The following is a 12,866-nucleotide window of genomic DNA, read 5'->3' on the forward strand; positions in this document are numbered from 1 at the left end:
TTACAGGAACTGGTGACGCCTTTTTGTCTTCTATTACTTGACCTTCATTTTGCCAGAAAGCTGTTTGGGATTAAAACTTGTCTTAGAAGAGAGATATGGCAAAGATAGCAGCCACGTAATGAGGCTCATTTAAGAATTGGACCAATTCTTTCAAAACCTCCATCCATTCAGTTTCTCTATTGCTATCCAATTCAGGATGACAAAGGTTGGAGTCCATCCGGGCCGTGATAGGGTTAGGTGTGCTATATGCTGGACAGGTCGTCAGCCCATCACAAGGACAAGTTTGACATACTCTGCTCATGTCAGTGAAAGTGAAACCAGATAACAAAAATATAGCCAACTGGGCTAAATGGTCACATGATGGTGATTACCAACTTGTTAAGTCAACACAGAGTTTCACAGTCTAGCTGTCAGCATGTTCACACGAGAATGGCAGTGTTGGTGGATCTAACCAATCAGAATCAGAATCAGAATTCTTTATTGATCCCTAGAGGAAATTATGTCACAAACATGGACAGTCGTACTGGCAGCAAAGCTTTTATTTTTGTAAAATTACAGTTTGCACTATCTTTGTAAAATATGCAGATTGAACCCAAAACACAGCTTGTACAGCAGAGCAGCTGCTGCAGCAAAAGCTCAGCAAGGTTTGAGAAATCCTCCAGAAAAGGTGCTGATCAGAGAACCGATCGGTTTTGTACCTCGAATCTAATACTCAGAAGATAATCTACTCCAGCGAAGGTTGGCTCTTCAGCATAAGTTACCACAGAGTTACCACACTCCTTGTTAACCCTCTGTGCGTACCTCTTTTTGACTGCTTTGGTCAGGTTTAGATTGCCACAGTCTCACATTGGTTGCAATAAAGACGCTAGCTCGTCTGCTATTAATAACGACTCACTAAGTGAAACTTTAAAACTGTAAATGGAGACCGTTCACGTATAAAGAAAAATTGTTTGCAGACAATTCGGTGTCTTCCATCCAAACTGCAGCCACAGCAGTCTGGTAACGACCAAAGCAATCAGAAGGAGGTTTCTGGTTCCATCTGTGCAACCTTCAGCAACCAATCACCAGTCAGTCAGGGAGTAGACCTTTTACTACAGGCTTTAGTGTAAGCTCCATTACTCAACAAATAACTTCTAATAGATTTTAAAATATTCACAGGAGATATTTCAAAGTCAACTAGTTTGATCACTTCTCCATCACAGTGAATTTTTTGAGGTCTGATAAGCTAAAATCATTCCATATTGCAAAGATTCAAGAATGTGAAGGGAACATTTGTTTAGCATATGTTCTTCTACAGCATGTGAAATATTTTGCAACTCCCAAATTTCTTTCTGAGAACCGTTTCTAATCCAGACTCTCATGTTTGAAGCAGCTGCTCCTGCTATCAGAAGTCATTGCCTTATTTATAATTAAGCATTTACACGTCGTGATTTTATTTCTCCTCTGATCCTTTTAAGTATGCCAGAAGAGGTCTCAGTTTCTCCTCCATTACTCTGTGATTGTGCTTTCTTCTTTACATCTCTTCATTCGCCACCTGTCACGTTGATCGAGTTGACAGTTTTTGGTGAAATCACTCGGCGTAAACATGCTCGGGAGGCGTCTCTCACATTAAAAAGCAAGCTGACATTTGCCTCCCGAGTCTGAAGAGGAGGAAGATGAAGTCTGCTCGGATGCGTTGATGACTAAGCGGCGTTGGTGTACGGGGAGGAACTCCACACCCCAGATGGAGAGTGACAGAATCAATTGTGCGCATGTCAATCAGTCAGCCTCTGCGTTGGGTGTCTTCTACCACCGCGTGAGACAAAGCAATTTGGGATTGGGTGGAGTTGTCTACATTTTCTTGTTTGTTGTGACACCAGTCACAAGTTTTGTCAGCTGGCGCATGAGGATCTTTCCGGCACACGTTCAGTGAAATGTGTCTGGTTTGCACAACCATGTTGCAGAGAGGATCGCTTCCACCAACAGGTCACATCTGGATGGTTGGAATTCTAAACGTTTGATCACAACTAGACTCGAGATGTTTCCTTGTTTATTCTGTTCTATGTAATATCTTAAACTGGCTTAGGCTGAATAATTCATGTTTTCTAATTAGATCAGAACTGTTTCTGTTTCTAATTTATAAACTAGGAATAGCAACAAAATTCCAAATAAAAGGAAAAGACAGTGACATTTAGTTGATATGTGACTGTTGCCTTATTTTCATTCTTCCTGTCCTTCAAAGCCACTTGACATTGGCATTTACTCGTCTGCTTAATATGAATTAATGATCAGCAATTCCACTAATGGGATTAGGCATTGGTGACCAAACAACAATATCACAAGGCACTGCGATTAAATATGACATCACACCTGTGGCCTCTTTAGCAAAGGGAATGTCTATCCCTCCTTTGACTCTGGTTACATTTGATCAGAACACACAGTTAATCCGGTCTTTAAGTGATAAGAAATGACTGTGTTTATTAAGGCTGTTGTGTTCTTAACATATATTATGTATGTATGTATGTATGTTCTTAACATATATTAATGCTTTGTATCTTGTTCTATTTAATCTCAATAAGCCCCTAAAAACAGTCAGTGATCACTGTCGGCCTCTCTCGGTTTTTATTATCACTGTTCATTTTAAAGCTCAGTTTTTAAAACCTTACGATGTAACTACAGCCCAGCAGCAGTATATGAATGACTAACCTCGTATGATCTCAGTTGTTCTCCTGACTGAAGTTTGGTCCGTTTACAGCATCCTGCCTGCATTTGTCCCTAACTATCAGGAAACCTCTCATTTTAATCGAGTGGAAAAAAGTTAGCGTTCATCCTCCAACGTCACTGTGTTTATGCTATGCTAACATAGCTGTGTTGCTAGTGATCATGTAGCATCATTATATACCAGCTAGCCCAACTTCAGTGAACCAACAAAAGCCACCGCTGTTTAATTTTCTGTCTTCATTTATGTTGGAAGTGATAGCAAAGCTGTACGTCTTAATTTCTTCAGAAATCTCTCCGTCAGAACATGCTATATCATGTTTAGATGGAAGCTAGCAAGCTAACTTCCTGCTAACTTCTAACTCTGTTAAATGTAATAAATTCTGTTTTCATGGATGCCTGGATGTTAAACTTAGATGTTACACCTGGTAGAGATGTAACATTTTATTAAAGATGAAAGAATTTAGACAGTTTTTAACTCTCAGTGATGCCGCGGTGTTCGTTTGACTTTGGGGCCTGCAGCTGAGTTTGGGCCCAGGCACAGCTAATGACGTCAGACTTAAAGACCGGATCGGTTTGTTGGAAATTTTCTCAGCAGTCTCATGAATCACAACAAAATCAATATTGCAGGTTTGGTCATAAGTCCCACATCTTCCACCAGGGTGCTTTTTTTTTTAAGTTTTCATGTTCTCGGGTAATTCGGTAAGAAATCAGCTCCAGTCCCTCCTCTTTGATGTCTCCTCTCTCTTCTCTTCTCCTTCGGTTCAGGATCCACTGGATTTAAAGCACGAGGCAAGATGTTTGAAGTGAAATCCACCTCTGGGAAGCTCCTGTTCTCCGCCGATGAGCAGGAGGTGGTGGTGGGCGCAGACCGGCTCCGAGTGATGGGTGAGTGGCCGCCTTCAAAAGCCTTGAATACTCGGTTAGTATCTAAAGTGGGAAAATGGCTCATGTGCATGAGTGCGTGGCCTTTTGTTTTATAGGTGCGGCTCTTGTTGCGATGTTGTTAATAAGGAGTTAAAACTGCTGTTTGTTGGTGGACTCACTTTTGGGAGGGTAAAAAACTTTAACTTGAGATTCTTAGGACTTTTATTGTGGCCTTTTTAGGGGTTATCTTAGTAGTAACTGCTTTAGCTAAGATATACTACTTTCTTTCACACACAGAGAAACACACTGAGACGCACACATGCGTTTGTATCCAAGCTGATGTAATGTGTCAAACTGACATACAATAAATGCAAAGCAGAGTAATGTAATGCTTATATTAGCACCATAAGCAGTCGATAGTGAGAAGAGCAAGGCTCAGATCTCTGCTGGTTGTAGTCGTGTATGCCAGGACTAAGATGACAACTAGCAAAAAGGATGAGGAGGATTGTTTTTTTTTCTTTCCAGAGAGAGAAATTCAAGCTAGGTAAGAGAGTGATGTGTTGGGGAGCTCATATTCACCAACAGGACTCTTGGGGGGGGGGGAGAGAGGCTGACATGTTAGTGCTTTAGACAAATGAGTTTTGTGCTTATGATGGGAGATAAGAAGTGACAGAGTTGTTCTGACTGCCGCGGCCAGTAGGCCTCCGAGTGACGCCGCTGCGACAAATGATTTCCTGTGAGAGCAGAGGGGTGTAACGGAGGATAGTGAAGACAAAATTAGCTCACAGACAATATCATGAATACAAGCATAAACAAAGCATCTGCATACAATTAACGCTCCAACAGAGAGGATCATCCCGGAGTCTGCCTGCAGGAAGTGGCAGATTTAAGCTTAATGTTGACGGCCCTTTCTCATAAGGTCATGTCACAAGACTGGAGCTTTGACTTAAACAGAGACTCTGTTTGACATGGATGCCCCGCCTGAGGGTCGTTAATGAGCTGAGGGTGAAACTGTGTTTTCAGCGCTGCAAAAATGGGATTTTGATTTATGGTGACAGTGAATGAAACCTGCGAGGTCGTGCTTTTCCCCTGGAGCTGAGGATGGTTCTCCAGAACATACATTTAACTGCATTCACTCTCTTCTCTCACTCTCTTGATCTGATGGGGTCGTGGGTTTTAGGGTTTGAGGCTAGGGTTGTGCTGATCACCGGAGATGGCTTAGGATAGAGTTGTATGAACCATCTAGACCAGGGGTCTCGAACTCCAGGCCTCGAGGGCCGGTGTCCTGCAGGTTTTAGATCTCACCCTTGGTCAGCACACCTGAATTAAATGATTAGTTCATTACCAGGCCTCTGGAGAACTTCAAGACATGTTGAGGAGGTCATTTAGCCATTTAAATCAGCTGCAGGACACTGGCCCTCGAGGCCTGGAGTTCAAGATCCCTGATCTAGACTCTAGGGCCATGTTGAGTGAATATTGTCTTTATGTGGGCAAAAGATTCTTGGCTTTTCAGGAATTATTGCAAGGGGAGGATAAATTGGCATGTAATACAATCGCTAAGAGATCCAGAGGTGTTGATCAGGAATGGGCATGGTGGAGCCTTCCACGGAAAACTGTAATGTGGTCTAAGTCATTGATGAAGGCGCCTCGTTATGAAAGTCAGGTTGCAGAAGTTGATGTTTGTTTGATGTCTGTGGTAAAATCTCAAAGTGCAGTGAATATGTGGTCAAAGCAGACCTTTCCAGGGATGCACTGAAAACGCCAAAGCAGCCATTTGGTACGCTTTGAGAAGGAGACTGGCCAAACTGAGGTCAGGTAGTCTGCCATACAGAAGTTTTTGTAGGTGTTATGTGCACCATTTTATAGACTTTTTTTGGCGTGTTTACATCAGTTTTCCACACTTATCCAACAGAATGAGTGTACGTTCCTGAATGAGATGAACAGTAATACAAAAAATGTAATATTTAGTGAGATAATAACCGCCTTCTTTAATTTCTTCCTTCCCTCCCTGTTACTTAAAAACTTTCTCTTTCTCTCTGCTGCTTCCTCTGTGACATCATTCCCCATTATTTTTGCATCTGCCATCATTCACCGACGCTCGCCCGTCTGCTCCATCCATTCAGCAACATTAATAGAGAAACAGATATTTGAAGTCTCTCCTCTTTGACTGGGCCACCCATTTCCAGTTAAGAGCTCCAAAGGGTTCACTCTCTCTGACACACACCTTTCACAGCACTCTGTGTGAGCAATTACTCTTCATCCTCATCTACATTCATTTACATCCTTTCCAGCCTCACTGAGTCAGACTTTATTACTGTCACCGGTCTCTGCAAAGTGCTCCTATTGATGGAGGGAGGCACAGACGGAGGCTGGTGACGGACGGCACAGAGGACAGGTAGCGCTGTGAGTTGTTTAATAGAAAGGTGTAGCTTTTGTTGCAATATTTATTTCAATGTCTCACATTTGGTGGCATAACCAGACTGTATTTAAAAGATGGATGTAGCCACCTTGACTTCACCCGTTGGTTTCTGGACTGGTTTTTGATGCATTTCCAAGCCTCAAAGGTACAAAACAGGACAAAAGTCTCAAATCATTTCTTTATATGCTGCTAAATGAGAAATGGATGGAAACAAGGCAAAAAAAAGAGTTTGTATAATTGTAACAAGTTTGAAAGTTAATATTTGGTCTGCCCGTATGTGTGGCAGCTTCTCTGGATTTCTATAAGTAGTCTTCAGGAATCGTTCTCCAGGCTTTTTGAAAGACATTCAAAGCTCTTCCTTGGATGTTTCTCCCTTTTTGTTGTCTGTCAGGATGATCCCACTCTGCTTCAGTAATGTTGAGGATCAGGCTCTGGGTGTGTTTCGGTCCAGGTTTGCTTTCACTGCATTGGCAGCGTGTTTGGGATCGTTGTCAGTCAGGTGCTTTCTTAGATGTATGAACTTTTTCTCCCCGTTTCCCTTCCTGAAAATGTCGTATTGACAGCCACCCTTGACTTAGGCCATTTCTGATGAAGCTTCAGTGAACAGTAGGTGGACAAACTGAAGGATCAGATCCATCTCTCAGGTTACAATATAAAGCACCTTGGGGAAACTGTTGATGTGATTTGTTGCTGTATAAATAAACTGACTTGAATTCGTCCACTTGTCAAGTTTGGCAGCTTTTTTTTTTTTTTTTTTAACAATTTAAAGCCTGAATCATGAAATAATTGCCATAAAATTCCATTTAAAAAAATGGAGTGTTTGCATATTATTTTTGATTTCTATCATATTGGCTACATCTGCCAGTTTTTTTTGCATTTGCTTAAAAATTTCAGGGAGGAGAATGACGATGCATGCAGACGTCCCAAAAACACAAAAATAATTAATGATCAAATATAATACACCAGTTAAGGACACACTGCACACTGTGCTTAGATATGCTGAGTTTGTGCTGAGCTCATGCTCTTGGAGAGTCCCTATTTTGGTGCAAACGTTCTGTTTAGTGCCTGTCAAACTGTTAGTTTTGATGTCTGTGAAGGTTCTCAGTCATCCAGGTCATCGTAGTCTAAGGAGCTTGGAAAGAAAAGCGTCTGGACTTCTTTGAGTTGCTTGAAGACGTTTCACCTCTCATCTGAGAAGCTTCTTCAGTTCTAGGGTCAAATGGTGGGGAGTCCCAGATTTAAGCCCTGTGGGAGTGTCCCCCAAGAGGGACAATGGACCTCCCAATGATCTTCTACCTAATCACATGAGCCAAGGTGTGAAGACGGGTGTAGGTCCACCCCACCCTATCATGTGATTTCCTGAGGTCAGATGGCCCAGGATGTGAGTGGGCGTTAAGGCGTCTGGGGAGGAAACTCAAAACTGGATTATAGATGGCAGACAGTTGGTGTCGTAAACCACCGCCTCTGTTCAAAGATGGTCGCTCACAGTGGACATAGATGTTTCTTTCACTCCTCTTTCAAACCATCTGTCCTCCCTGTCCAAAATGTGAACATTGGCATCTTCGAAAGAGTGATCTTTGTCCTTTAGATGCAGATGGACTGCTGAGTCTTGTCCTTGCTGGGTCTGAAGTATACTGTGATGTCGTACTTGGAGAAAACTCTCCTGAGTTTTTCCGATACACCGGCTACATCTATTCCTCCCGAGTTGGTGTCTGATCTTCTTTTCTGTGCCTCTTTGCTGACTTGATGGAAGCCCAATTAGGAAAGCTGCATGTCAAATATTCATTGATGATGTTAGTTTTGATATTTATTGTTCTTTCAGCTAAAGAAATGGGAACAGATTACGTGTTTTTGCAAAAGTGCCTCACGTTGTCTGTTATGTGTAGACACAACACTGGTTCACCTGTTGAGCTACATGTGTTTTTATGCTTAAATAGCTCAAAGAAGCATTCCTCTGATGGATCGGACTGAAGGTGAATGTAAAAGCAGCCAATGTCCAGAGAAAGACTGTGAAAACCCTCAGTAAGCCTGGAGAGCTATGAATCAAGGCTACTTTAAAAATGACGGGAATGTCTGGCTCCTTGGAAACAGAATATAAAGAGACGAAGGCTCGACACAGCGCTACAGCTGCTGTTGTGATTGCTTTTGGTGGAGTGCTGCTCGAATACGTAGTTTCACTCACCAAAAAATAAGCACAAACCTCACTGACAGTCTTTATCAGATAATTTCATTAATATTTCTGCAGGAGGTTACAAACTGAAATTATCAGTGCTGCTGTTGGTGTGCAGTTATGCCTGAGTTTGAATTGCAGCTTCATTAGCTGCTTCTTCTAACTATTCTTTTACTCAACACAGTTCAAAGAGCCTTCGTACTTCCAGGTTATGCCCTCTTGAGACAGACGCGGCAGGAAAAACGAAGGAAATCTGAATGAAACTCGAGCTTTCTCAGCAGCTCAGTCCACCGTGGCGACAACACTAAAAAGCAGTCGGGAGCGGTGGCAGAGAGAGAGCACCCGCAATTTGTCAATTACTCCGTTTATCTCCACAGCTGCTCGACGAGGCCGCTCAAGGCGACGGGGATAATCAAGCACCTTGGCATCGGCTGCCTCGGCAGACGCAGTCAGCTCTTTCAGCTCCTGAAAGATTTCTGTTATTCTCAAAAGTTCTGAATGTAGGTGTGTTAGGCCGAACTGCGCTTCGTGTCTCTTATTGTTTTACTCCTGTGTTTCTTAATCTTTGTCTTTGAGCTTCGCTGCATTTGTCTAATTTCTAAAAAAAACCGTGTGAAGATTTTCAGTGTAGCTGCGATACCTGAATTTCACTTCTTACAGTATATTTTCTTTTTTCGCTTCGAGTTAATTTTGTCATTAACACAAAAACACTTGTACAAGAATTTAGCCCCAGACGAGAAGAAGCCGAAGGAAGATTCAGTCGTTATATTTCACATTTCACGCTCTGAGAAATGATTCGGTCCGTGCTCAAAAAATATTGGAGTCCTGGATAGATCAGGCTTCTGTTTATTTGGCTGTTGTGGGATCTTAAAGATGGAGTTTGAACTGCGAATGTTGATTCTTGTCATCTAAAGGCAGGAGTGGAAATAACATGTTGTATATAGCCCTGCAACAATCTTTAGAGAGGAGGTCGGGATGGAGGAGGTATCTTTTCTTTCCACCTCCTCCATCCCCGTCAACGCTGCTGTTGCATCTATGATGTCATGTTGCCCTTAGACAGACGTATTTGTCTGATGACTTGCTTGAAATATAAATGCATTTATTGTGAAATATCACTTTGAGAACAGGTTAAGACTCGTAGAAAACATAGTGTCGTTTCTGTTGACTTAAATAGACCAGTGATGTTAACAAAAGATATGATTTATAAGTGTTATAGCAAACATAAAACTATGTAGAGAAGTAGAAATGTATATCAAAAAAGGGTCTGACAAAAATACCTCTAATAAAATAGGTTCTCATTTCCGAGTGTGGCCTTCACTGGGACTGAATATATTTCTGGTATTCAGATCCAACTGGACACGTTTTTCTTGCTTACACCCACTCGGTCCCTTTCTGTTTTCTCTTTAGTTCATGAATAGGAAGGACGTGCAATGGCTTGGTCTTTGACTAGTACAAACAGTTGGAGAGCAGTGTGTGACACAGTTACAGTACGCATTATTAACTTTGCATGTGAGTGCGCTCTTCTAACAGACGGCTGAAACTGCAGCTGTAGACGAGCTGCTGTCGGTTCTGTTGTCCCGTTGACGTATGAAGGCACCGCGGAGGCTTATAAAGCTGCCACATGTCATTACCAGGCCCATCGTTCCTCCCCACCAATAAAATACATAATTATCCCCTGTGTGTAACTTTAATTGGTCCGACTGAGGTCATTGGAAATCCATGACGCCGCCATCAGTGCCTTCTACTATTTATAGTCTAGTCAGACACGGTGGCAGGCTCCCAGCTGACGGACAGTAAATGAGAACACAAACAGAGGGAATGTAATGATAGGATGGGTCAAACCTGACCTAAATCCTTTATGTGGATTGTTTTTGCTCATTTTAGCAGCTTTTTGCTTTGTGGGAGAAGGAGCTGGTTACGTTTGTTGTATATCAGCGACATTTTTCAAGCTGTAATGGCTGCTAATAATCTTCCCCAGGATCTTTTCCCCACATTCAGGAGAAATGTTGAGTGTTTTAATTATTATTACGTACTAAAACATGTAACTGAACTGTGGTTTCTACCTACAGTGTGGTCTAATTGTTTGTCATGTCTGTGTCAGAATTCCTTTCAGTTTTACTGCATCAGGGTTCAGTTTTATAGTGAAACTGCACTACATCAAGGTAAAGTATCATTCTGAGCTTGAGAGTCGATGTAAACAAACCCGTGTGGCATGCTGGAGATCAAAGTGAGGTCAAAGTAAGAAAAAAATGAAACAGAAGTATAAACTGCAAAACTCTGAGCACATAGTTTGGATCGCATGTGTTCAGAGTCGTTTATGAATATGTTGCTTGACTGTGAAACGTCGGCGTGTCCGGTCGATGTGAGCTAAATAAAAAGCCTGAAGGACAGCAGAGGGAGGCTGGAGTTTGTCAGCTGATATTCCCACAGCATATCTCCTCGTGAGCCGCTCGGACCCTCCTCGAGTCAAACTGCAGCTCCAAAATAAGCACTGCTCGCTCATGCGGAGTGAGCATGCCGGCTGGTTTTTACCTCAGAGCTGAGAAAGTGCAGAGCGGTCGACTGATAAATACAGTATGAGGTTATTATATATATTTACGAATGCAGGAATATTCCAACTTTTCTAGAATAATACAGATTAATTTTAACTGTTATCACTGCTGTTGTCAGTCATGTTTTTCTGCTATTGTACAGTTTTGAGTATATTGGTGGATTTCGGTCTTCGGTTCTTTAAAATTGAGCTTAATGTCAAAAACATCCAGGTGGTCCAGGTAGATCGGCTACTGTAGCTGACTACAGCTGATCTTACTGCCAAACCACTTGACATGACAGAGCTGATGACCTCCTCCACATCTGATTCACCTGTTTTGGCATCCCATTGCATCTGCAGGCTGCTTTGCAGTCCACAGCAGCTTACGTAGTTCCTGTTTTATCTGACCCATTGATCCACAGCCATGTTTTTCTACTATTATACAGCTTCATCCATCCATCCATTGTCTTCCGTTTGTCCTTGAGGCATCTTCCTGGACACAGTTAGTTCAGGCAGACCACTATGCCAAGCTCTGTTGCAGTCAAGGTAGATCTATGTTCATGATTCAGTTGGCGATTCTTATATTTTTGCATCTGTAATCTTTGTTAGTCCATTCCTCCTTTACCTGCTGATTTCTTCATGTCTTCCTCTGTGTGTGTCTGTAAAGGCGAGGATGTCCCTGAACAAAATGGTCCAAAATATTAAAGCGCGACACGTTGTTTTTCATCTGAGATTGAAATGTGGGCATTAACCGATTATTCCCAATTTCCCAGGATTATTGCCATTCATCCATGTCCGTGTTCTGCTGTCAGTGCTGGATGTCCTGAAGCGTCTCACAGTGGTTATTGTTCAGCTTTGCTTTTAAGAAACTCTGCTGAGTGGTCCAGGTGGCGTGGGAAGATTGTGTGCTGTGTGCTGCCACACGCTGGCATGCACCACAGTTCAGATAGTTTTGATGCTACTGCACTTTGACAGTCTAACCCTGAGGGACGAATTCAACCCCTTGAATGTCAAGGAAAAGAAGAGAAGCATTGTCCTGGTTTCACTCTCTCCTGACCCACTGCCTACAGGCTTAGAAACTGTGGACTCTTCAAGTGATCAGGATGTGACTTCTGGTGATCTTAAAAATAGCAGCTGTCTAGACATGCCCAGAAAAACGAACTAAAAGGGGATATGTGACCAAATAAAATGGGTATGGGTGATTTTTACAGGCCCATTCCTTTAAATCTGATCACCCCTCATTGCTTTGACTGGATTCCAGTTGAAACCTGCTCTGACCAGAGTGCTGCATTTGTACTGAGCGCTGGCATTGGACAGAATCAGTCAACGTGAAAAGCGTTTTGACAATGAGCTGTGCTTATGAGGTGCGATCAAAGCAATGCTTACTCGGGCAACAGATCAGGACACGACAGAGCTGTTTGTTTTCAGCGAAGTGTCTCTGTTTTTATGTTAAAACTACCGAGGCACACGTAATGAAACCAGGCGTGGAGAAGGTGGATGGACAAAGAGAATTGGTGTGGACGTAGATCACTTTCAGCAAAGAGAGAGAGGCCCGTGGCCTCTGCAGAGGATGCGCTCTCCTTCAGTGGCCTTCTATTTTAAACTGTAATTAGAGCAAAAACCCCCTTGAGATGCATCATGTCAGGTTTTTTCATGTCGATTTTTCTAACTTTGTCAGTATCTTTGGCCAGTTAGAACTTTTGTCCTACTGCTGGACACTAAATCTGACCTTAGATTTGATATTTCAGTCACAAAGGCATGTTTGTCATTTCGATCTTGGGGCTTAATTTAAATTTGAAGCATATAACTCGGGTTGGGTCACATAACCCTGAATCTACCCTTAGTTAGGTTGTAAGACGCCCAGGCTGCGGCAGGACATCCCATGATGCAGTGAGTGTTTCTTCTTCACTCACTACGTCTTTATGCACCTTATTCATCTCTGGCTCTCACTCCTATAGTTTGTCTTTTGTCCTGTCTTCCTGCCCCTCGCCCTCATCCGGTCACAGCAGATGGTCCCACCCTGGCTGTGGTTCTGCTGGAGGTTTCTTCCTGTTAAAAGGAGTTTTTCCTTCCCACTGTCGCCCAGTGCTTGCTCATCGGAGGTGCGGTTTCTTTCTAATATTGTAGGGTCTTTACACTGCAATATAAAGCAGTAACTGTTATGGTAAATTGGCACTATATAA

General features: G+C 42.5%; 1 protein-coding gene across 4 annotated transcripts in view; it reads left to right on the forward strand.

The window, feature by feature from the left end:
- Positions 1-12,866, forward strand: part of sgcd (sarcoglycan, delta (dystrophin-associated glycoprotein)) — a 436,191-nt gene that overhangs the window by 346,964 nt on the left and 76,361 nt on the right. For all 4 annotated transcript variants that reach the window (XM_005927881.3, XM_005927882.3, XM_042223204.1 and 1 more), the window contains one exon: positions 3,466-3,585. In XM_005927881.3, the coding sequence (XP_005927943.1) occupies positions 3,466-3,585 (120 nt within the window). The remainder of the gene's footprint in view (positions 1-3,465; positions 3,586-12,866) is intronic.

This window comes from Haplochromis burtoni, unplaced genomic scaffold (genome assembly GCF_018398535.1).
Source record: "Haplochromis burtoni strain Fernald_Lab_line unplaced genomic scaffold, NCSU_Asbu1 Contig_105, whole genome shotgun sequence".
Lineage (NCBI taxonomy): Eukaryota > Metazoa > Chordata > Actinopteri > Cichliformes > Cichlidae > Haplochromis > Haplochromis burtoni.